The following is a 26,021-nucleotide window of genomic DNA, read 5'->3' as shown; positions in this document are numbered from 1 at the left end:
ACCACTCGTGCGATGTGGGTTACGTAACTTTTATCGGCGTGATTCATAGATTAGAAACCGTGGTGGCGGTGATTGGCCCCGCCCGCCCCTTATCAGTCACAATACAGTCACGACTGAGCGAACACTGAAGCCACAGGATGTCGATTCATTGGAAACTATTCGAGTACGGATTTGTTTGTACACATTACTCAATGCTTTGGTATTGATGACCTGGATATAAATAGTAATATAAAATACTATGATATCGAGTTGTGAAAATGTGGACTATTTCGCGTGATTATGGCATTTTCAAGACTAGCTTTTACTTGAAGAATGTGTTGTCAAAAGTAATTAATTACCACCCGTAACAAGAGATCATATTATGTATAAAATTTCTTTACTATTACTGATATTTTTACATTTCACTCCACTTTGTTATTGATACGATCATACATCACCCGTTGACTTCGACTGAAGGTTTGCCTGAAGTTCAACTCGAACGTTGATCTTGATTATATTTACGCATAGAATTTGAAGAATTTCCAAAGACTCGCGTTTTTGGCACATCTCTCATCACTTTTAAAGAAATATTTTTATTAACACGTGTGTCGACGAAAATAGAATACGTAAACTTAGCCATTTCCCCGCGGTCGTGTGCTGTATTGGCCGTGTGAATGTCTGATTATAATGAATTTATGCGTCGCGTATTTACGAAAGTATTTTGGACGTCAGAGTGGGTAGCGTACGTTTTATTTTAACTACCGTTTTGTAGTTTGGTTTTTAGAGACCTCAAGAAAGCCCAATTACCAGATGTGACACAGTATATATTAACCTTGCGCAAATTAGTAAGGAGACCCATATATAATGGGAACAAGGTTCGACAAAGAAGAGAGACCGTTTTGTAGATGCTTAATAGAATATTTAAAACAAAACTGATTACAACATTAATTACTACTATGTTATTTATTACAAAGTATTGTGTTATAACAATTAATAAATCATTCACCGACGTCGCAATGTTGAACCACAATAAACCACACCGGCAAACAGAAATGGCTACTTAACTCGTGGCCTGTTCTAAGAACTCGTCTCTTTAAACTCCCCTGTCTTAGCAACGGATTAGGTCGGAGCTGTAACTTCTCAGAGAAGCCTTTGGTATTTTTTCCGGTTAAATCGCTAAAAGCTCGCGATAACTTCTCCGGTGGATCTAAAAGGGCGGCTGAAGCAAATTGCGCATTAAAAATGAGAATTTCCCATTTGAGGTTGTCATGCGTTCGTGATTTTAAAACGAATGTCGTGCTCAAACAGCCGGTGAAGTGTGATTACTGTTTAGAAAACTTTGTTGTTGTTGTCGCTGTTGTTTGCTAATTGCTATCCATTTAATGCTCAGTACATAATGTTGGCATTGTTTCGTTGTTTATGCGAAACGCGTGAGGAATTCGTTTATATTCATGTTTAGGAGGTTGACATCGAAAACTTTGAGTTACTCGTTTGGTGACTTCAATAAACCAGACTCTTTTGTAAGATATAGTAATGATTCATTGGTCCAATGTTAGTTACAATAATACATCCAAATAATTTCACCAATAAACTTTCTTTGGAGGAAAAAAAATATGCTAAAGAACTGTCATTGTATTGTTAACATAACGTTTAATGTCGTGGAAATAATTCAGTTAGGCGCTTTGTGGGTGCTACGTATTATATTGATGTAAGTTTTAAAAATATATTTACAGACTTCTATAAATACTGACAGGGAAAATGGCTTCTGATCATTATTTGGTTTGTTTTTAATTACACGGACGATATTTATTACAAAAGTTTATTGTTTCGAAACTATTTAACTGTAAATTATTAACTTTAGAACTATTGAAACCACGGTTACAATAAAACAAATTAAACACAAAGAGTAGTTACGTTTAATAATTTTTCAAGGATTTTCGGAATCGCTCCTCTCTCTTGTCAGCAATTTTGTATTTTAAAAGTCTATTTCTTGAGGTCTATTATTACCCTTGTGCCTAGTCCGTAAATATTTTCTAATGACTAGGATTTAACTGTAATTATAATTAAATATTAACAAATAATTTTAATTTAATATCCTTAATATTACCCTCGACTTATAAATTATCAGCAATGTAAAAATAGTTTTATTAATTTACTGATAACTATGTAAGTGTAATAATTTTATTTTTGTAGAAATTAAGGCGTAATCATAATTTTATAAAAAAATGTGAATAGGAAAATAAAATCGTAATGTTTTTTTATAACATTTCCTCTAAACGTTATATCAAAATAATTAGTTTAGCGACTAATAAAAATAGTTTCTTAATTAATATGCCTTGTACTTGTCTATTTTCTCATATTCTAAAGATAAACAGAGGCTTCGTGATTTACTTATATCACGACTTGCGTCACCGTCACGTAGGTATTAAGTTGTCAATAATCTATATATATAAAAATCAATTGCTGTTCGTTAGTCTCGCTAAAACTCGAGAACGGCTGAACGGATTTATCTTATCTTGGTCTTGAATTATTCGTGGAGGTCTAGGGAAGATTTAAAAGGTGAGAAAAATTCGAATAATTGCCGGGAAAATCCTCAAAACAGCATTTTTCTATTTCCCATACAAACGTTTTCTAAATAAAATGGAGAGTCAATTTGTAATTTATTACCGCTGCATAAAGTTCAAATTCGCGTGCGCGTTGGAGGATCTAATATCGCGTTCTGAAACTCAACAAAAGTGAAAGTGAATCGCGAACGCGACAAAATTGCATAGTCTCAAAATACATAGTACATAAATAGTGGTCGGCTTCGAGAAACTCAATTTTAGCTAACTTCAGTTGTTAATATAATATATAACTCAAAGGTGACTGACAGTGATATATCAAGGAACAGCCCAAACCATTGGACGGATCGGGCTAAGACTTTACATGCATAAAGCTACTATGACGTAGGCATCCCCTAAGAAAGGATTTTGATAAATTCTACCCTTAAGGGGATAAAATAGGGGATGAAAGTTTGTATAAATGTTCTTAGATTTTCGACTGATTGAACTGAAATTATAGATTGGGGATAAAATTAGTTTGAACCTATAAGTACCGGGAAAATATGTAGCAAGACTTTTATCAAACAGTGGAATTTTATCCTGGAAAACACCTTCACGCGGGCGAAGCCGCGAGCAAAAGCTAGTATTCAATATAATTATTTTTCAACCATATTCAATTCTATGATAATTTCTTATGTTTACGTGAATATTAGACATCGATATTAAACTATTTTTGTAAATATTTGGCGGTCTTAGACTGGACAATCCGCCTTGCGACTATGAAGTCCGAAAAGTCTTCGAAACGTCGGGAGAAAATGGTAAAATAAAAAAATGTGAAAAAATCCGATAAATAGTTTTATTTCGAAATTCAATTCTATTGTAGCCGTAACAAGATGAAGAACGTGAATGCGATACAAATTCCTTTTGATATAAATGAATTATACGTGCTTGTGCATGCACATCACTCGGCTTATCTATTGAAAAATAATGTGATTTACGCGTTTCAAAGTCAAAACACGAACTAATGACTTGTACGTGTGAATCATATCGGGTATAGAGTAATTTAATTAGATACAACGTGGGTTAACCACAAAGAACACGCCGAGAACATAATGTATGAAGTTTCACACTAAGACGATTTTTAACACAGATTTTTTTTTACTTAATATTCATTGTACACAAAATAGTGTTAAATGAAAACAACACGCAGTTGTTCATCATTTAGGAAGTAATTCAAATGCAATTGGTAAAGTTTTGTAATGTCTTAATACGTGCAATTCACGCGAGTCGCCTCCAAGCAAAAACATTGAGACAATGAACGTTCATAATTCGTAACGGAAGTCGTGGTGCTGTGGGCGCGACCTTCTATCCGTGAATCACCATCGCGTCGCAGACTCGATTGCGCCTTACATGGCTAGACGTTGTCATCAGATTAAGGAGGCTATACACTGTATGTCGTTACGATCTATTGTCTCACATACGATCGATAAAAACACTGATCAAACCAAAAATGATTGTGTCCGTGCGCTCACGATTTACTAATGTTGAATATGGATTAATCACAAAGCAATATCGTAAGGTTTTAGGTGTATGACCGCCTTATTTAGTGGAGACAAGCATAATTTTGCCAATTAATCAACAGTGACACGTTGTAATTAATAGTAATTTGCGCGACAAACGACGTGTAACGTTCTGTGAAATCGATTTTCGTTTGCATGTTGACCTTTACAAAGTTTGAATGTTGGATTGGCTTGTTCGATGAATTTACAATTTGGATTAAGTAAGAGATAGTTTAATCACGAATAAGATTTATACGGACTGTCCAGAACCAGTTCGATGGTAGAGTTGTACTGGCTCGGATGGCAATCGTATAGTGGAAACCTGTCACAGTGACTCATGCCAGTCAGTCACGTTTTGATATCAGCCCGTGTATATCCAGTTACTTTGTAGGTCGGCATGGCGATTACGTTACGGCTGGTCCTCGTAGTTTTAATTTGCACTTAGTGCCGTATGTGGTAGAGTCAAGTTGACAGTTTTGTAAACAGCACGGACGGGCAAGCTCGACGGGAATGCGTACTAACTAATTTAGAGAGATGGGTGTGAAGTAATGGTTTGGATGTTGCAGTTCTACACTTATTGATAAAAATAAAATAACAATAAAATGCTTTATTCCTCACTTTTTGACTTATCATAGTTGCACTTATGATAAGTCAAGGTATATGAGAATATTTAATTATTACTTAATTACATTAGATTATATAAACAAAGACAATTTATATTGGTAATAAAATAAATGAAAAATATAGTAAACAAAGAAGCCAGCTCGGGCTGGCAAGAAAGAAGAAATGATATTTCCAAAACCCCGTGCAATTACCAAAATCTTTTTCAGAATGTTAAGAGTATATCATTATTTATCGAAAATTTTAATAAAAATCCATTTATTCGGGATAACTGAAATGAAAAAGGTTTACGCCACCCCAGTTCCAAAATTTTCGCCCAGCCCGCATTGATGAAGTTTTCATAAATAAACTTACTGTGGGCGAACGATCGGCTTCCGGTCCCCGTCATGGGGGTTCAATGTCTATTATCTGTGCGTTGATTGATAGCACACTTCCGCGGCGGCCCGTCGATACTTGATAGTGGTTGTATTTACAAGTAATATAGTTGCCCTACGTGGTACGTGCTCGCAGATTCTGCACCCTCAGATTAAATAAAAGTTTATACAACGTGATACGGTTTCGCTTGACTGGTTCCGCGTATCGGGTTGCCTCTGTTTGCATTGTTCGCTACTTTATATTATTTCCTTATAGTCTGTTGTGACATCGCTTTGTGTGGAAGCGTTGTGTCCAACGCGTTTGGATTTTGTCGCGTGAATTGATATTCGTTTGAAACTATTGTTAAGTTTGGATATGCGTTATGTTTTTAAATTAATCTCGTGAATAAGTGATGCGATGTTATTAATTCAATTGATAGATTGTTTTAAACATGCATAGTGTATTATTTTTATTCGTTACTGATAGTACCATCGACTACTACCTACATTTAATTTAATTAATTTCCGTTTGTATTCTAATGTTATTTTTTTTATGTACTGTCAATAATTGCAATATTTCTTGCTAAAATTCAGTTGTCGGACGCAACAACAACGTTATTTACTACTGGAGAAATTACTAACTACATTTAGCACTGTTTAAATGGTACATACGACCACATGACTACTTATACCGCTAATACTATCTGACAAGCAAGATTTAGTTAGATGTATTGTATCGGGCCTGCAATACTCATAACAAAAGGCACATGTGCGTCGAGCCTGCAATGTGGCTGTCCATGGCGCATTACATTCCTAGGCGAGCGGCGCGGCGCGGCGGGCAGCGCAGCCTGGCTTGCCACATCGCACTTAGACGCGCAAGCCGTTTCCACTCCGCTGCCACATTATTCTCGGCTTATTATATCACATGCGGGTGTGTTGAGTCACTCGACCGCACAGGAACGTGGTATTGTTTCCTCGCATCACAGCCGCGGAGCCTGGACGAACCGCCTTTTGTCGACCCGGCCCATTGTCTTCCACCTATTCAAATATTTTGTAAAGCCGTCCAATGTTTTTTTTATTGTAATTTGAAGGGGTCCCGGCTGTTAATTTCCTTCTCTTTTGAATCCATTAAACGTTTTGATGTCACCCATTAGCGACAATTGCCGCGCGCCAACTTGCGCCCGTGTCCCTAATGTTACAATAATAGTGAATCTTGGCCACTTGACAATGTTTTCATCTCTATTGGTTCAATTGTCCGTTGCTCAACTGCCGGTGTTACGTAAGCGCCTTGTAATGTGTGGCGCGCAGGGCAAGGTTCGTTGCACTGACATCACTCCCGCCAAACAATAATATTTGTCAATGTGGTTACTCATTGTAAACCAGCTTGCATTCACTTCTTATACGCAGCGGATATACATTTGGTCATTGTCGGTTGGTCGGACGTTTGTTGTACGCATTCGAGGGTCAAGAAAAATTTACATACGCGCGTTTGGGTTTTATCGAGTATTTGAAACAAAGTGTATTTCAATAACCTAACTTTATTAGTTGGTATAGTATATTAAATACTCAAAAGTGGCTCTTACATATTTAAATAATCTCTGATATTACTTTTCGTATTTTATCAATACGACAGTTATAACAATTTTGATTTGATCCAACATAATGGCCTCTTAACTGTTTGCAATACCTTCGATAGGTTTGCATTGAAACTTATCGCGTAACAATTAGTGTACCACATCTCGGGCGCGGACCGCTTTCCCGATAACAATAAGCAATTACTGAGCGATCGCCTCGGGCCGGCGGAGTTTATTACCTTCATAACTTACTCGGTATGATCTTGAATTATCGCTCATTGATTTATTTATACTGCCATATTCAAGGAATAGTTTACAACAGTCGCACTTACTGCGGCCACATTAGTTCCCGTCTCGTACGAGTTCGTTGAACTCTTTATAATGTTTTCGTTTCCAACTCGCGTTTCCCATCTTTTTGGCAGTATAACTAATTGAATGTCACCGATGTGTAAAGAAAGATGTTATCGTTTTTATTCGCTACGTGTTTTTTTAATTTTCTTTACGAGGGCGCCAATTTATTGATGCCATTTGATTACGTTCAGAAATAAACATGCATCATGCTGTCCATATAATTAGATATAGGTTTTGCTCGCGACTCTACCTGTGTAAATATATTTCCTTGAATAAACGTACAACGGTATTTTACGTGGCTTAAAAGTACACTTAAATTGGTGCAACACTTAGTGAATTTGTGCCAAATTACATGCAAAATCTTTAACTTTTGCCTTGAATTTTATCAAACAAACAAGATTATTTATTTGTCGCGATGCCGCCCGTGCTATATGGTTTAAAATGTATCGGATCGGTAAATCTATTAGCGTATTCAAATAAAAAAAACAAACAACCTCTTCAGCTTTATATCATTATAAATATACATAATAAGATGCGGTATAGGTACACGTTACAAAGGTAATAAATGTTAATAGAAGCCAGATATATTCAGTGATGATTGGATGTTCCACAGAGGGCCACACCCATGCATAGACGTAATGATACAGCTACTAATATTGTATACATTCAAATGAGTTTGTCTATCTCTTCACTGTCGTTTAGAGTATTTCATTGCTGAAAAAAGATGCAATAAAGCAAAGCATTGGTTATTGGTTACTATTCACGATATCTACTGAATTTCAACGTAAATGAGTGAGATTTGAAAGATTATATAGTATTTTTTGTAAAAACGGGATAGAGATCTCGGAATTGCTGTCGATTTATTCTCGAAGGTAGCAACTACTTCGGTGACATAGTTGTATTACGGTAGAGTGTGGACGATGAATCGCCAAGACGATGGAATCTGTTCGGACGAACTAATAAGAACCACCCAAACTAGGGTTTCTATAATATCATAACTATAGGGTTTCTATAATTTCTATAATAACTATAACCATGTTTCCACAAAATTTTTGTTATAAAAATAAACATTATTCCATTAATATGCATACATTACTGTGTGGGTGCCGCAGCATTTTTATTTTAATGAGTCACGCTTCGGGCCGATTATAGCGTCAGTGTTTGCACAAAACGTCTCCCCCATAAGAGAGACAATCGTCTGCCCTGAATTGTTCGTGGCGGGTTAACGACTGTCCCTGACTCCTTGCCGGCTCTTCCTCGAGAAAGTTTATTAGTTTGTTGACACCATTTGTTAAATTCGTGTCATTAAATGAGTTTTTTTTGCTGTCAGTGACGTCTAATTACGTCGGATAGTAGTGTGTGTCGTACTTGATTGTGTGATTTTTGTATTTCGGTTTATTAATAGGTTAATATTATTTCAGTTTGCTTAGAAGGTATTTTTACTTAAACTTTACAATTATCAGTTCAAGTACGCCACAAGGATTTTAAAGACTTTTGTTTGTATACATCACAGAACTGATCTAAAAACTCACATACCTTCACTGTTTTGGATACCGGCCATAACTTTCCGACTCAATGGAGCGTGCGTTCGATATAATACAAGCGATACAAAGATAAGAATCGCAGGACTGGTAGAGTTAGGTAATGGTTTGTACATAGTAATATGTTAGTAGTAGTATAGTAAGAACCTAGTTTTTTTTTATACTATCTTGATACTAATGACAATATGTACCTGGATAAAATTATCCCCTAACCGCTATATCGAATGCAGATTTTTTTCATTAAACTGTTCGAGATTAATATCATGATTACGCAATGTCCCATCTCTACTTTATCCCACAATGAATTTTAAGGACGCGATCATATATCACGCTGAATCGTCGCGTGGGATACGCAGCTACGTCTAATGACGTAATGTGGCTGTAAAGCTATCTCGGAAGAACAGTTTAGTTTTGTTGAGGTTTTGTTGACGTCACGTGATACTTGATGCTAATGTTTCAAATTAAATTAGATCTTTTAGACCTTGCATAGGAAACTTAATAGAACTTTGTATAAAAACTGAAAAATTCTGAAACTTTACGGGTGAAAAATTCTTTTTAAAATATTTTCAGCAAATATTCCTTTCTATGACAGAATATTGAAAAACAAAAGCAAAATTTCTTCTTTCATAACTCGGTCAAAGTTCGGGCGAAATATAGAGTCAAGGAAAAAATAAGTTACAAATCAATAAAGTTTTTATAGTTCTATTGATCACACTTTAAAAATGGAGTAACATTTTGTCGCAATACGGTATCAGATGTATATTTTACTCATTCCATGTTTTAGTTTACCTTGAAGCCACGTTACGGCTATACTCGTAATATTATGGGTTTTTTATAAATTACCTCACGGCCTCGGCGGCGCAATTGTACTACAGTACGACTGCAGTGCTGAGACCTAAGGTTCGATCTCCGGGTCGAGCAAATTGATTATGTTTTTCTACTCGGAATCAACCCGAAGTCTGGAATTTGTGCCCGATATGGTGATAGGCTCGCCCCCATCACATCATGGTACGGAATATAAACGTCGGAAAATGGGTGCTCCAGTTGTGCCTATCCCATCGAGCATAAACGGCATGAGTGTGTGTGATAATTACTAATAAAGTTGCACACGAATATATCGGCCGCCTATTATATTGGAATCTAATCTAGTCCACTCCATTAAATGTCGAGAGGCAGTATGGCACAAACGTATTTAACGAAGATAACCAACCGGGCAGTAATACATCGACTTCTTTTGTCTAAAAGTTCAACAAAAATATTGACCAAACCCGCATTGTAAGATGAAGAATGATAGATTAACGAGAAAGACGTATAATTCCTTGACAAATTCCCTCCACCCAACAACCTGTAACTGCTTTCAACCGTATAGTAATTAACCCAATGCCCGTGAAAACACCCTTACTTGACCTTTTACTGAATCGATATTAACTGCCTGTTGGCTCGACTAATAACATTAGACATGCGACCATTTTAATATAAGCGCAGCGCTCCATAAAAACTTTTTTTCTATACGTTATCTAAAATATATAAATGTGCGTAACACATTTTCGTATCTTATCTCAGTACGGTCTGTTTGGACGTGATAGCGCGAACGGTGAACGAATTTGACAAATTAATTTCAATAATACTGTTATTCTCTGTCTATTTTTTTTACTCTGTGGATAATGTATTGGCTATGTAATTATTGAGTTACCTACACTATTGTTAACAGTCAGTCATATTATATAATGACTTGTTATTTTAAATTGAAGTAAAACTACGTGTTGATATTTACATATATCGTCAAGTGCGTCACTCGTCAGATATAATATATAGATTGAATAAAGTAAAAAAAAAAATGTATTATAATGTATTAAATTTTATCCTATGGATATTTTTTGTCTAATCATTAAATAATCGGCTCTTTGTTCTTTGCATGTTTTTTAGCTTGAGAGTATATATTTTTTGTTGTTTGTGAAATGTCCTTTTTAGTAAGTTGTGTCATCAAACATGAAATAGTCTAAAAATGTTTTCATCTGGATTGGCAGAGGGAAATTCTGAGCATTTCACATATTACTAAAAGTTGCACAACGTCGCCGAAGTTTCTAGATGCAGCGGTGACCCAAATATCCATGCGGATTTTAGAATCAAACGTGTAACGTCCGTCGCGAATACGTACTTAAGTAAAGTGCTATCAAATTGTGAAAAAAGTCAAACTTGAGCCCGTGTGCCCTTTGTGATAGGAGCGGATATCTCATTACCGAACCTTTACATCCCATTGTTCGTTTAAAATGATCACTCGCCGTATAAGGGCCCGCGTCAAAGTTCGTTACGGTAATCACGGAACTCCATGTAAATTTGCTCTCACACCCGAATGCCTACTTTGGTTAGATAAGCCCTCAGAGGCAGTCGTTTATAGCGGACCGAGGAGACTTTTGTGTGAAGTTTAACCTTTTCTTGTGCGACATTGGACGCTCTCCCGTCCTTCCCTGAAAATAGGTCGGATACATTACGTAATGGGTTCGGCTATTGGCCGCAAGATGTTCGAGGGTTGTTTAACGGGTAAATGTCCTGTCTAATTTTATTGAAGCGCGTGTATGCAAATCTGTTGGATTCATGTGCATATGTTTAGGCGGTTTTCATGCCTAATTTGATATTTGCATACGTTATGTAATTGTATAATGGGAAAACTATTTGCATAGTCATAGTTAAAGTTATACGGCCATTTAATTGTTTAGTGTAAAGCTAACATTGTAGCGCGCCATTTACTTTTAAAATCAGATAATAACGTGCTCGTTTAGTTATAAAATTGTATTAAAACTAAAATTCCTAAGCAATAAATAAATTAAATAAATGTACCAAAATTATTCATTAAGATTAAATTACACCTCGGTTATTCCCTTTACTAATTCTTGAAGTTTATCCTCAAAAGGAATTATTTGCAAATCGTATTCCCCCAATGACGTTTTTATCGTACATTATTTGGTTGATCACATTATTGTTGTTTGTTGTCGGCGCTTACAAGCTGAACGGGTACAATCTTATCGAGAGTACGCGACTAGAAGGGTTCTTTAGGGCTTCCTGCCAATTGAGGGGTACCTTTTGATGGGCCAACAAGATATTGGGAAGGGTGAAATGAATGTTACAGCTTTGTTAAGGATTTGTTTTTATTTTATTTCCAATGTTCGAGACATCAACAAAACCGTTTATGTAAGGGCTGCAGGGAACGAACTTGTTGCGTACTTTTATGATACATATATCTGTATGAATGGCCACGTTATTGTGAGAACTCGGCCATCTCGCACAATGTAATATCCTGTATCGTATAACTGTCTGAAAATGTTTTAGATAATGTTTCGGTCCTGTATTAATTTACGTTTTGTAATCGGAGAAAGTGACGCTTAACTGTTGGGCTAGGTTATAATGCTACTGTGATGTTATTTATTATTACTCCTGATATTGCAAGCATAATATTAATTTGTTTTTCTATTTTTTTATAATTCACAGAGTCCGGTCAAAATTAAAAATGTTGATATATTATGCAATTATGTTTGTTTTCGAAAAAAACATATGAAAAGTTATTCTAAATTAATACTAAATCAACTCAACACATAAAAAAATACTGGGAATTGTGCCAACTATGTACCGCAATTTCATTAATTTAGGTGCTTAAATAGTGCCACATTTTAGGAAGTAAATGAGACATTACACCCTGAATAAAGCAAACAGGTCTAGCCTGGATTACAGCGTGACCTAGTTTGTCAGCGACGAGGAAAATATGGTGCAAAATGTCGCCCGTACGCCTTTTGGTGTCGACCAATTGTGGTGCCGCAAAGCCGGTAAAAGCCGATGCTAATTTTGTTAGCGTTTTGCGCCATGACCCGTGAAGACTAAACAACATCATCTCGTGGATTATTGAATGCTCTTATTACGTCTAAGCGCTCTCCCATTATGCTGTCGAATGAAGTCAATTATGCAACGTAAATTGGCTTGCTTCTCGGTACAGTTCGGTTTTACACTCCACATAGATATAAATGTTTTTGCCGGAATTAACGTAGAATTAGGTTATGTAAGCTTATCGCACAAGATCCGCAGAAATCTAGACGTTCTTTTGAAATTTTTAACTAGGACATTGCGGTACGAGTTCCATTTGATTTTACTTTACTTTTTAAAAATTTCGTCGACGTATAAATCAACCTAAGCAAACATGACATATATCCAGCAGATAAACAAGCAAGTTTTAAGCTGCGGGTATATAGCCGCAAATCTGCCAGCTCAGAGAATAGAGGGAATCGATCAAATCACTGATTCGTCGATAAGCCGACAGTGTTGAAAGCGGCGCTGACCGCAAGGGTGGCGAGTGAGACCCTTGTCAACTGTGACACCGGCATCACAGGACTTTGTGTAATCCCGCAACGGAAATAGAGCTGTTGTCGATACACAATCGGTAACCAAAAACCATTCCGTAAACTACGCCAATGACTTATGGCTCTGTCAAAGGAATTTGCGAAATTACCGATCGTTGTTGATTTCCTGCATCACTGAACTGACCCAGTCATTGCGAATGGAAAGTCGAATACATCATTTGATGCAATTACCGGTGGAGTATCAATCAAATTTAAATAACCCTCTGTAGAATGGTATGTGCAGTAATGTTGTGCGTGAATGTGATGATATTTGATGAGACAGTGGATCTTGCGAGTTCATGTCTCACGTTATGACGTGTGTCTAACCCTTTTCGCGTTTTACAATTCGCTGATCCCGCCGTTGATGAATACTGATACGATTCTCTTCGAAATGCGCGCGAAGGTTTATTTTTTTTAGATTGTTTTTGGAGTCACTTGAAAAGAATTTGTGTTTGTGCCGATTCTTGTGTTCGATTTGTCTTCATTATCAAAGGATATTTCTTTGTGAATAGTATAAAGTAACCTTTTTCAAATATATAATGTTAATATTTTTAATAATGCCTCTGCAGTATGGTATACTTCATGTTGCCATTCGTATATTAGAGGCACGGCTTAGGTTTTTAACGAGTTAACTGGATCAAGTATAAATTTTAAACATTATTCATAATTCTAAATGTTGTAATAAAAAAATTATCATTGTTACCATTATCGATGGGCAGGTCGATTTGACACATAAACTTATTGTATCTACACTAAATCGTGACTCGCATACCTACCAATTAATAGTACAGCGAAAGTATTCCTTGACGTCACCATTACGGCCGTGATGGCGTCTTTGTGTTTTTTTTTTATTCATCTATTACTTCTGCTATTATTAGACTGCAAAAACCGTACGAATGTTTCGAAATTGTTTTGTAAAAATTTCTTTCTCGTAAGCCTTTTTGGGCTTTCCGGATGGTTTTATTTCGCTTCCTCTTTGTATTTTCCTTGACTTGAGGATCTTTGTAATTCCTCTCTGATTGGTTCGAAGATATAAATAACGCATCGCCACATCGTATGTTTCGACATTATCGAACGATGTTACGTTAATATATGTTTCGTGTCTGGTTCTTTATGAAACCGCAGCGTGTGCAAGGTCGTCTGTCATGCGATTCATTTCCGTAATAGGACTCGTTCTTCGATATCATATTATCTTCAGTGTCATAAGCATTTATCATGCGGGTCTTCGCAATTTTTTTATTAACGTCAATGTATGTTTCCTTTTATGAAACGGCAACACCAGCGATCTTTCATTTCCTTTCTTTTTAGGTTACCTTCATAATTGACTAGCGTGTATAAACTATGTATTTATGGCCTAGATGTATTGCACCTCTATATTTAGACAGTATTGTTTTACTCGGTCCTTAGTACCTTTATATAAAACTTTATTAAAGACAAATCGTAGAAATTGTACCGTGAAACAGATGCACACAAGTTTATGAATGACTACGTCAATATTTTCTAGCTTAGCGCAGGCTTAACACAAACTCACAGGTAAAGCTCGTGTTTATAAATTGTTCTCAAATATTATGTTTGGTTTTATGTTACCCTTTTGTTTCGCGAGCCGATAATACAGCTAAGTTGTATCGCGACCCTGCACCGTACAATTTCTGAGCAAGTTTATGATTGCGGTTTAATAAGCTCGAAATGGATTTTAGTAGTTACCTGCAGAACAACAACTACTTGAAATATACCCTCCTTTGTCCTAACTACGTGATTTTACGAAAGAAAGAAAGCAACGCGCTATTCTACGTATGCGCTGGAATTACCCCGCATTCTGAGCGGCAATAATGCGGCGTTGAAACGGTCGTTTTGTCGGTGGAACGAAAACCGAGAGCGAATCCACGCTTTATTACTGACGTCGACTGCGCGTTAACGCAAGATAGCTGTCTTGATGGGAACGATAATTCTGCACCGATGAAAGGGCGGTCCGCACCACGCGACCCCCACATAATTCAACAGTGTCACAGATTCGCAATCACTTCACATTAATTTAGCTCCCCTCACAAAACTACAGTTTCTTATGACAAATCACGGTCTTTTAGCTCGCTTACGCAAGGAAACGTTTCTAGTGTTATGATAAAATATTTCATTGTCGGCGTAAGATAATGGGGGAAATGCGGAAAAGTTCGTATATCTAATCGCATCTATGCACCGGAACTTTAGTATCGGCACGCTAGCGTGTGTACTAAATACATTGTTCGAAGTGCACTATAAAGGGGAAGTTTACCGCGACCGCACGTGCTGCGCACCGGCTCCGTTCTAATCCCACGATAATCCGACCCGGAAAAAACTAATAACCATTTGTTTTGTTAACATATTTACATTGAGTTCAAGAGATGTTTGCTGAAATTATCGCGCGTGTATCCGCCACGCCGTTTTAATAAAGTAATCTCACTCTTGCGAGTTATTCGGCGCGGAGCCGCGGTGTGAACATGACAAGTGCAAGCCCTACGACGAACGGTACGTGTGGTTTCATAGCAATAGAGTTTGTGTGAAAATTATTTCATCGGTGGCGGCAGACGATGAACAACCGCGGCTCAATTAAACTTGACCGCCTCGGGGCCCCGGTTGTCGCGTCGCTTTGTGTCTACGTGAAATACGAGCTCTCTCTCTCCGGCAAAGCTGATGCATGTGAATGGCGAACGTTTGAGATAAAGCTTTTGTCGTTTTTAAGGAAATTTTGTTGCGGTGCCGCGTTAATTCCAAAACTTAATTTAATATTTTATGTTATGCGCGTTTATTTTTAAAACAATTACGCGTAATGAGTAACCAAGTTTCCTGTAAAGAAACCGTAATTCTTAAACGCCAGATGGTCACTCGTTTTGGGTATGCACGAAACAGTTGCGAATGTATAATTAATTGTACGAAGCGCAAAGTTAATTTACTAATTTGCAACGGAGACACCGTTTAATTGTCCGAGTAATTTAAATTGAATAATTATTCAAGTGTATTACGATGGTTAGAAATAAGCCGAGTTTACGAGTAATGAGCGCGTTTTATACATGAACGTTGACCCTAAAGGTCGCGAGATAATTATCTCATTACAGAAGATCGCGTAGTACACGCACACGCACAAATAAAGAAAACCGATTCGGAAGATAATGATTACCTAAGTTTGCTTTACGAATACATTACATCATCGCGCAAAAGATTCCAAAAGCAATAGACACTTTAATACGTACAGCAAGGAAACGGTAATGTGCCAATGATCGTTTTGTATTTCTAAAGTATCAATTCTAAACCATCAGAGGGAATAAAATTTGAATTTTATACATAAGCATCGAGCTGTGTTGCATTTGAGAAGGCAACGGACCCGCGCGGGGCCTTGGGGGCCTTCGACGCAGCTTGCTAAATCAACCGGACAGGTTTAATTCTCGTGTCGGCTGATTGCATGCTGAAATTACATAGACGTAAATTCGTATTAGCAAGTGGTATTTATTAATTTGAACGGTACACTGAGCGCTGAGTGCGTTCAAGGGTTGCAGCCAATTAAAGTCGGTTTCCCTGGAGGCCTTGTCACATTTAGAGACACAAGTTTGAAATATATCGATAGTTGATTCGTGAGTCATAATGAAAAGAATATTAAAATATGTTTTTCATTCGATAAATGCCCTTGATATCCGAGAGTATCGATTATTTTACAGTGTCGTGCGGTTTAAAACGTCTTGTTACATGTAATGGTTTGTTGTTGAATGTAAATTAGTTGACAAATTGTGTTGACATGCTTCTTAGAACAGTGGATCGAACATGGTCTCACTTATTTTAATCTTTTGTTGTTATTAGTGAATCTATAAAATTCTGTGTAATCAAGCTCAGCTTTTTATTCAGTCCGTTCCTTTTGTCACGTCTTTGTTTCTAGTTTGCTAATGTCGTGCAGGTAATTTTATTAAATACATTTACCTCACGTTCATACATAAGCCACTACCCGATGATTACATTTCTTTTCAATTACGTTTAATTTATATCATGCAGTACGTACAAGCCTTTTCCGCAGTGCAGCGTCGGGATGTTTTTCTCTTCCAGGGCGTAATAACTAGCTGTTCCTTCAGAACCGTCATAAACTTCAATTAGATAACAGGTAACGTTATTGCAATAACTATGTCCAACGTTGTTTATAAACTGTTCCGCCGTGTAATACTAGATTTTTTCAACGGGTGCAAATTATTTTAACTGTTTTCATGCACCATTACACCGTTTACATCTTAGTGTATCTCAGTAATTATTTTTGTAGTTTATGTTCCGTTTGCATCTTCTATGATGATGTTTACATGAGATATTTCGTGCGTTTCGATGTAGAAGGTAATCTCTGTAATATTGAGCCGGTTTTGAAAATTCTTTTACTAGTAAGAAGCCACGTTGGCCATATGTGCTACTTTTCCGCGACGAAGTTTAATGTAATTGCGTCAGTGGATAAAAACTAGTAAGCTGTAGGAAGTTGAAATTTTACAATATTTGCCCCAGTGAATGAAAATGTGATGTCTACAAGTAACTGGTGGAAATTAGCAAGTGATTATACTAGGAATTAAGATACTTTTGTGTTGTCCTAGTGAGGATGTAGATGAAATAGATTACTGAGCACTGACAATGACGGTTTCTAAGTTATATACGGCAAACGGGGAATTTGCAAGACAACAAAAATGTTTTCTACTCGTAAAAGAAAAATTAATTCTACCTTCCTTTATAAAGTTTCCGTTGCGCGTGGGAACTTTATTGCGACTAAACATAGCTGCTAGGAATTGCATCGCAGAATAACGTTTTATATTTGTTTGTTATTGTAATATTGGAATTGGTTCAAGTAAACAGAAAGGAATTGCTAAATGTTACGTTTATTTATATTGCAGGTGTATACACATGTCACTGCTTGCCATGACCTTTGCCTTTATAGCCAGCGAACATTAACTACCGACTTACCTACCTTTCACTTCCTTACTCAATGGAATCTTTTTGGATTCCTTGTGTCATAGCAATTTACTAGTTTATTTATTATAGTTGTAGATGAATAAAAAAATTAAATAATAAAAGCTTCTCAATATGTCTTCCTCGTAGCGCTTTTTTTGCGTAACAATTTCTTTTAAAGATCTCACCTGGAAGACATCATTGGGGGTAATCTTGATGCCAAAGCAGTAAGTGATAGACAGTATCCAGCTTGCTAACTCGAACTAGTTCTTAGTATAACCCATTAAAACTCTGTTACATTTTCAATACATGAAAGGGAAGTTCCGGGCGTCCAGAACCCAAATTACTTTAGATTGAATAACCGGACCAACCTTGAAACGACACCGGTACAATATCTCGGCTGTATCAGCTGTTGTTACGAATGAATTAATTCGTACTGATCGTTCATTGTAATGTAATTGACCGATGACGCATTTTAACAAAGGTAAACGTTTCTTAAAAACGTAAATATTATGTTCCTTTTCTTTAATTTGGTAATAACAAAAAAGTAATAAACATACATCACGCCTTTTTTTTCCGAAAGGGTAGGCAGAGTTGAAATTGTTTTTTTTTTTGTTTTATTGCTTTAAAAGACGAGGTGAGCTTGCCGTTCACCTGATGGTACACAAAACGACCGGCCATTACCAGTAGAAATACCATCCAACCCCTTGAATTACAAATTATTGTTTGGTATTCCACTGCGCTCGCCATCCTGCGACTTGAGATGTTAGTCTTATTATGCCCAGTATTTACACTGTTAACTTGTCTACCCACTAATAACACCCTTTGTATAATGCGTATATTAATAACTTCATCCGTCCATCTCTATAGAAACCTTCGTCAGAAGTCGCGGTCATCTGCGTCCAACGACCGCGATATTTAAATATCTTATTGTTAACCTCACAATGCTGTTAAATTCATCTGCTCTACAGTAATGGGGGACCCCAAAGTTTATCTCAATGAAGACCGCTGCCGTTTGTCAACCCCTAATGATCTCCTTAAAACAAACTTGAGTGATATTAAACTGTGCGAAAGGTTCTGGGGGCAGTTGTTGTGAAGTTTTGTAATTGTTTCAAATGGAGTGATTTAGATAAGGAGTGAAAAGGGTAGTGTAGAGTACTGTATATCTAAGAATGATAGAGCGAAGATATTGAAGATCCTGGAAGGTCAGATGTTTCTAGAATACAAAGACCTGTCCGTGACTTCAGTTTTACTTGTCTTTTATTGTTCTTAGTATTCTTCAAGATATAAGTCGCTACATTTGCTCGCGGCTCCGGCCTTGTAGAAAGGTTTTCTGGGATAATAATCCCGTGATATATTTTTCCGGAATTTTTCCAAAGAGCCTATGTGATATTTCATACTATTTTCATTCTCTGTGCCAAATTTCATCCAGATCCGTTCAGCCGTTCTGGCGTGATTGAGTTACAAACGCCTAAATTTTCGCATTTACAATATTAGTATAAAGATAAGTTTAGTATAGATTGACATTTTTTTATACAGAATTATCATCGTTATCAATTTAATAATAAAATTATCATATTCTGAGATTCTACGTGAAAATGGTTTTGGAAATACTCTTCTGCGTTTCATTTTTACATCGCTGATATTAAATTGACGGCAAGGCTAATTATATTAAGAAATATCATTGAATCATTTTCTACAATATATTGTTATAATCAAAATAGATTAGTCATTAGATACTTAAGTGTATTAGACATTGACGTATAGCAGACTGGTTACTCTCACTAACTAGAATCTGCACTGCACTATGGTTATTATCAAGTTTAGTCTGTGCCATTTCATCCAGTATGAAAAGAACTTCCATCCTGATATCCACAATGTGGTTACAGCTACAAAAGACGAGCCCGACGGCGACAACGGCGAGTGCCGCGGGCGGCAGCAGAACGGCGGCGGCCGGGGGAAGCTACCCTACAACGGATACTCCGAGGAGTGCCTCGACCGGCTCGAGCCTAATGGCAACATACCCAATGACAAGGACTCGCATTACGGTACGTCACGTTTAATCTATATCATTTGTCAATATTTTACTTTTATTAGACTTGGTAGTGTTATGTAATTTTCTAAGCAGCTAATGTAAATTTAAGATATAAGTAATTGAATGATAAAGTATTACCCAGTTTTCCAAGTAGCGTATATTATAACTATACGATGTACAATTCTGTACGATAGGTATCATTAGTTACTCGTCGTCTACACTTCGGTAGTCTTTGTTTCTCTACCAATCGTAATTTTATTAACGTTATTTATTATTTTTCCGTCGTATCTATCAATTGCACAAATAATTGTCAGCAACATCGAGTGACCCTTAACCTCAGTTTCGTGTACCTGTAGTATTGATTATATTTGACTCTATTCATTTGGTCATTGTATCAGTGTAATTTTTTTTTATGTGGAACTTGTTTAAATATTCCAGCAGAAACTACCTTTCACTATTTCCTTATTAAGTGATTTTTATGTCGCGTCCTTCACGTGATATACCAATAAACAGTCGCTTCTGCCGTCCGCATACCACAGACGCCTCTCATCTATCCATTAATCTTACAACGTTATTCCGTAGCTTTAAAATATTTTAGACGTAGCCGCGTTAAAAACCATTTCATTTCGTTTCTTTGGGTATCTAGGAAGTATGAAAATATCTGGAAATATTTTGATCCCATTACGTCATCACGTCGCGTGCCTCTCATTAGTGCCTGAGCAGCAATATTTATATTTTATTATGTATGCTTTATTAATATCCATCGTGTCTTCATCCATCGTGTTTTCATGGGAAAAGTGTTTTTAAATTCATGCGGATTCGTTCTATATTCTATTGATAGATTTTCATATTCAGGTAGGGTGTTTGTAGATACATAAAATCTTTGATATTAATTGTATTCTATATCTTTTAAATACACTTCGATAAAGTTTGTATTTCCGTTCCAAATGATATTTCCGATTTCTAGTTGTTCCTCTATAAATTACGATGTTATGTTTGATTGCCGGATTCCCTTTGACGTAAAAGCTTTTGAAACTTCGTCACGGCGTTGACTCTCGAGATATCGGAAACTTTTTAATTGATTTCAGTGTCTTCGGAGATCTCAATTCCTTCACTGATTCAGCAATTGAAGCAGACGATGAATTCATTTCAATAAAATCCAATATGAATAAATTAGTTTCATTCATATTTTATCATAATATTGATGAGAAAGTGGGTCAAGGCGAGAACATTAATCATTAATTCATACAGTCTTTGTAATTGAAGTTCACCGATATGAGTAACTTGGCAAAGAAAACTAAAGAATTTATGGACACGATGTTATGAAGGAATGGATATTTTTATGGTAATGATACATGACCGTCACCATGAGCATCCACAATATAAAGGAAATCGTATAAGCATGGTCGAACTTTGAGGAAAAGATATACCAATGGGATAAGGAGGAATGTTCTTTGACATTCGGCAATTTTCTACATGTTCTATATTCGTGTGTGATTTAATATAATCGTATATTTTATATATCACAGCTGTAGTACCATCTGTTCCTATGCGTGCACTTATATTTTTAGCGTAAACAAACGATATTTCTAAAGTTATGTTTGTTTTACGATTCATTCGTAAAAGTTGATTTACTGCTTAAAGCTGTCAAAGAACGTCATACTTTTGAATGCATGTTGTATTATTTCCAGGATTTTTTAAACACAACTATTTAGATAGAAATCGGATTGTTTTTCCTTATTTTTTGTCATTTCGACCTTTAATGATGCAACATTAACGTGAATTTTGGAACGTTTTCCTTTTGTAAAAGCACCTTTATTGTCGTTTTATGTTCAAGTTAATGTTCTAATAGCGCCATTGCAGTGCCCTGTCCGGACTCTACCGCCTGATAACTAAGTATTTACCCTATTGTACAAAAGCCTGTCAACCAAATCGACGTATGACATACAATAAGAGTGATTATTAAGAAAAAGTACGCGTATTTTCATGTTGGTTTATGGTATGACAAAATTCGCATAAAGCTATCTTCGACCAAAAGAAACCTCGTAAAGTGTTGTAATAAAGTTTCATGCAACGTTCATCCTAGTACTCATACGCTCACATTGTATATAGCAAGTATTCAAATAACTACAAGAGGATACCGTGCATCGTGATCCGTATGGAATGTTTGTTTAGTCAACATTGTACTAGTTCAAAACTCCGGGACCTGTTCCGAATGTTCAAAAAGTTCTCTCTCAATTAATGTGTTACTGCCACGTTATGTTTCATACAAGTTGTAATAATCTAAAAGTTAGTTTTAGTGTTATCTACTCATTGTTAAAGCACAAAACTACGTAGGTATAGGGGTTGATATGTTTCATTAAAGAAGATAACAAATATGATAATTATAGACAAACAGCAGTTGGTACATACATAAACTATAAGGGCGTTTTCAGGAATGCTTATTGACTTATCTATACATACGTGTGTTTAAATATGTCTGCTATGCTCTCGAGGCTCGTGACAGCACCACCCGCCGTTTGACATGTGTAAATAAACGCATTTCGGTCAATGTTTACGGTCCAATCAAAGGGTACACGGCACGCTTTCGATGTTCGTGTTTAAAAACTCCTTCACATTGGTTTGTTAGTTTTATGATGCTTTCGTACACCATTCTATAACAATATTTGTTGTTTATATACAACTTCCGAATGCTTGACGTTATTATTTTTAATAAGGGAAGGATATTATCGAGTTTATTGTTGTCCATGTTAAATGCTATATAAAGTCAATAATTAGTTCGTACAGATCACGGAATGGCATTGATGTATTCAGTCTACTATATTTTCGTAAAATTTTGTTTCATGAAAGCTTTCCTTTTGATGTATAAATTACTGCTCTTAAATACGCGTGTATCAATAGACATTCTAAGAATAAATGTTCTATTTATATTAGACTAAAATATACTTATCCATATAGAACAAGATTGGTACCGTCCAAACTTTGTTTTTATAACACTAAAGTCTCGTTATTAAATTGTTGAGTAACATTGAATTTATGTTTCACTAAGATACACGGGTATTGAATGTTGTTTATCTGAAGTTGTATGTTTTTATGTGATTAAACTTGCTCTGAGGGACTGGAAATTCGAGCCCTTCCCTAGTTTTATATATAAACAACCCATTTCGTGTGATAACAATCATTATAAGTACGAAGTTGTACACGACAGTGAAGACTGGTTGTGATAGACCATTATATTTATTACTGTGATAAAACATGTTAGTTATAACCTCACCTATGCAGTTAAAACGTAACTATCTATAAAAAGAGATTTAAAATTCACATTGTAAAGATGGAGATAATCAGGTTCAAAACATTACAAGATAACTGGAATTTCAAGATTAATATTATTCAAGGGTTTACTTTTTCAACCGTTATCATAGTGGAAATGGACATGTAAATTTCCTCAATTTAAATTAAAAATCACAAAGCGTTTGTATTTTTCAATTCGTATAAACGCATGTGATGATTCCGGGTTTGGTAAAATGAACTTTAAGTACAGAAACTTATGTCATGGTGAGTTACTTCGGCTCACCGTGCAAAAGTTAGATCTTTATTAATCCCTTGTAGGATTCAGGCGTGAGGTTGTGTTATGTAAAATCTTCAAGTGAAAGGTGCCTTACGGTTTACCTGTTTACGAAACAATTGCGAATTACACAACCGTCTCAAAACGAATAATAATTATTTACACTGTATTTTCTAGATACCAATTATCTAAGATGACATTTTCGTTTGCAACAATTTTACTCAGGAATTGCATAATCTAGACTTTAGGATGTTTAGGTTTGTTTTGATCGATGTTTCTTACATTGAATATAATTCCTGTTTATAAAGTTGATAAATATAGATTAACATAAGGAAACGAATGGATAAACTTGATTGTACACCACATATAGAAAAAAAAAATAATACAATTATATATACGAGTATATATTTTTTTTAATTCGTGCATCGATAAACTGTTTTATTGGTAAAAAGTGATTTCATTCAGACAACCCAGAGCATCATAAAGATTAAAAGACAAGGTCTGGGACAGGGACGTCTACTAGTGTCTAGGATGATTTTACTTTCCCTAATTTAGTGTATTTTTTATGAGATCATTTAAATTGTAAAGAAGATTAAGGATTTATAAACTCGTTGATTTATTAACAAAATCACAATACCTAATTAAAATAATGTTTACAGTTTCTTAAGCTACTCATGAATATAAACGTATTTTTCATTGTTAAACAAATATCGTGTGCTAATAAAATAATTATTAAGATAACAAGGCTCGCGAACGAATTTTGTGTGTTATTCTTATGTGTATACTTTTTGCCGTTAATTGAATATACACACATAACGCTACAATTATAATTTTGTTAATTTCTCACACTTCGTTACATGAAACATACGGAGATTGCTCTGGCGTGAGAATGAAAACTCCCAAACCGCACGTCCGTTTGCTGCTGTAGAAGTTAGCGTGTTAACTTTTATTAGAATAGTCTGTGCTGAGTGACCGGAAAGCGAAGTGCAAACCCATTTCCTACTGGATCAACTAGCGACATCAGTTAGATGTCGGATCTGTAGAAACTTATGATGGGAATGTATGTACGGATGACAAATCTGATTTTATTGGAGTACATTGCACGTTTAAAACGACGGTTTAATACGAAATCGATTATATACTGAAATAAAACTATTTTTTGGTTCAATCGCAGTTTTTTATATTACATTTTTCTCCCGACGTTTCGAAGACTCCAGCCTTCATGGTCATGGGGACTGAGGTGTTCGTCGTCCGGAAAGTCAACGTTACAATATCCGCCGACATTTTACAATTATACAATCGTCGGGAACAAATCATAAAAACACTGCGATTAAATAATTTTATTGTTAGAAATAATTTTATTTCAATTTCATAAATACGTGTACCTACTAATTATGTGCATATATTTATTGAAATTTGATTCTAAATACAATACAACAACAAATATCGTATAATATATATCCAGAATCACTATAGAGCGATTTGGACCTGAATCAGTACAATCGAAAATTGTTACATTAATATTCCAATATTAACCGAATTATAATTATACGTGTGAGGTAATTGTTTCCAATCTCAGAGCGAGACATTTCGCGTCCGTGCGCGAATTATGTGAGCCACCCAACAATTATGGCCTATTTCGCTGATTGATACTTCCCGGCGCCAAGGGATCCCGGTAGCGGTTGCTCGGTAATTAAATGGTACATGCTACATTTAGATAACCGTGGTCGCATTGATTCGCTGTACAAGTTAATTTATGTTGTTCTAATTTAGACTAAATTAAATATTTGTACTAATCTCAAGGGCAATAATGACCTTTAATATGTTGTTATCAGGGTTTGAAGAAACTAGACGATGTTTGTTTTACTAGTATAGTTCGCTATCACCTATTAGTTAGCTAAAATTATGATTAAGAGAATTCCATTCATCGTTAATTTATTTTACATAGATAAAAGCAGTAGACTATATTTAGCAGCAATTGACACAAACATATCTCACGAATCCCTTTTTGTAATAAAATTATAATTTGTAATATTCCGATTCAATTCAGTTTAATACTTAGAAGCTTTATTACACGTAATGAATCCATATGAAAATGTACAAAATAATAATAGTTTCTGGAATTTACCTATTTCTATATTATATGTTCTATAGAATTACTATATATGTATTTATGTAGCTATGTAGGTTTTATATATATTTACACCCACATTGTCGTATCTTTGCATCACCCAAACTGTATTGTTAGAAAATGCGTCAGGCATGAAATCCACCTGTATACATCTATTGTATATAAAGTTTAAATAAATAAACAAAAACGACACAAATAACCTAATCACACGTGAACCCAAATGAACAGTCGCGTGTCGCTAACACTCAAATTAATCATGACAAATGGCACCTGCATTATTTAGAGTTTAGACCGTACAATGATTAAATTAAAATGAATGACTTCATAATTTTTCATGTACAATTCAAACTTTCTAATTTGCTAATTTATTTTTTGTGTAATTCGTTTTATTTTGAGCTTCGTGGATTAGTACTCATGCAGTATATTATAATAAAGGTTGTTTTTAAATA

General features: G+C 35.7%; 1 protein-coding gene across 3 annotated transcripts in view; it reads left to right on the top strand.

The window, feature by feature from the left end:
* The window catches only part of LOC115441213 (cyclin-dependent kinase 14), a 107,211-nt gene that overhangs the window by 45,949 nt on the left and 35,241 nt on the right, over positions 1-26,021 (top strand). For 2 of the 3 annotated variants that reach the window (XM_037439041.1, XM_037439042.1), the window contains exon 3: positions 19,731-19,889. In XM_037439041.1, the coding sequence (XP_037294938.1) occupies positions 19,731-19,889 (159 nt within the window). Of the gene's footprint in view, positions 1-15,160; positions 15,406-19,730; positions 19,890-26,021 lie in introns of those variants that run through there. The other variant, XM_037439043.1, reaches the window with a different exon arrangement.

The sequence above is a fragment of the Manduca sexta genome, chromosome 15 (assembly GCF_014839805.1).
Source record: "Manduca sexta isolate Smith_Timp_Sample1 chromosome 15, JHU_Msex_v1.0, whole genome shotgun sequence".
NCBI lineage: Eukaryota > Metazoa > Arthropoda > Insecta > Lepidoptera > Sphingidae > Manduca > Manduca sexta.
The sequence above is the reverse complement of the archived record's forward strand: the minus strand, read 5'-3'. Positions and strand labels throughout refer to the sequence as shown.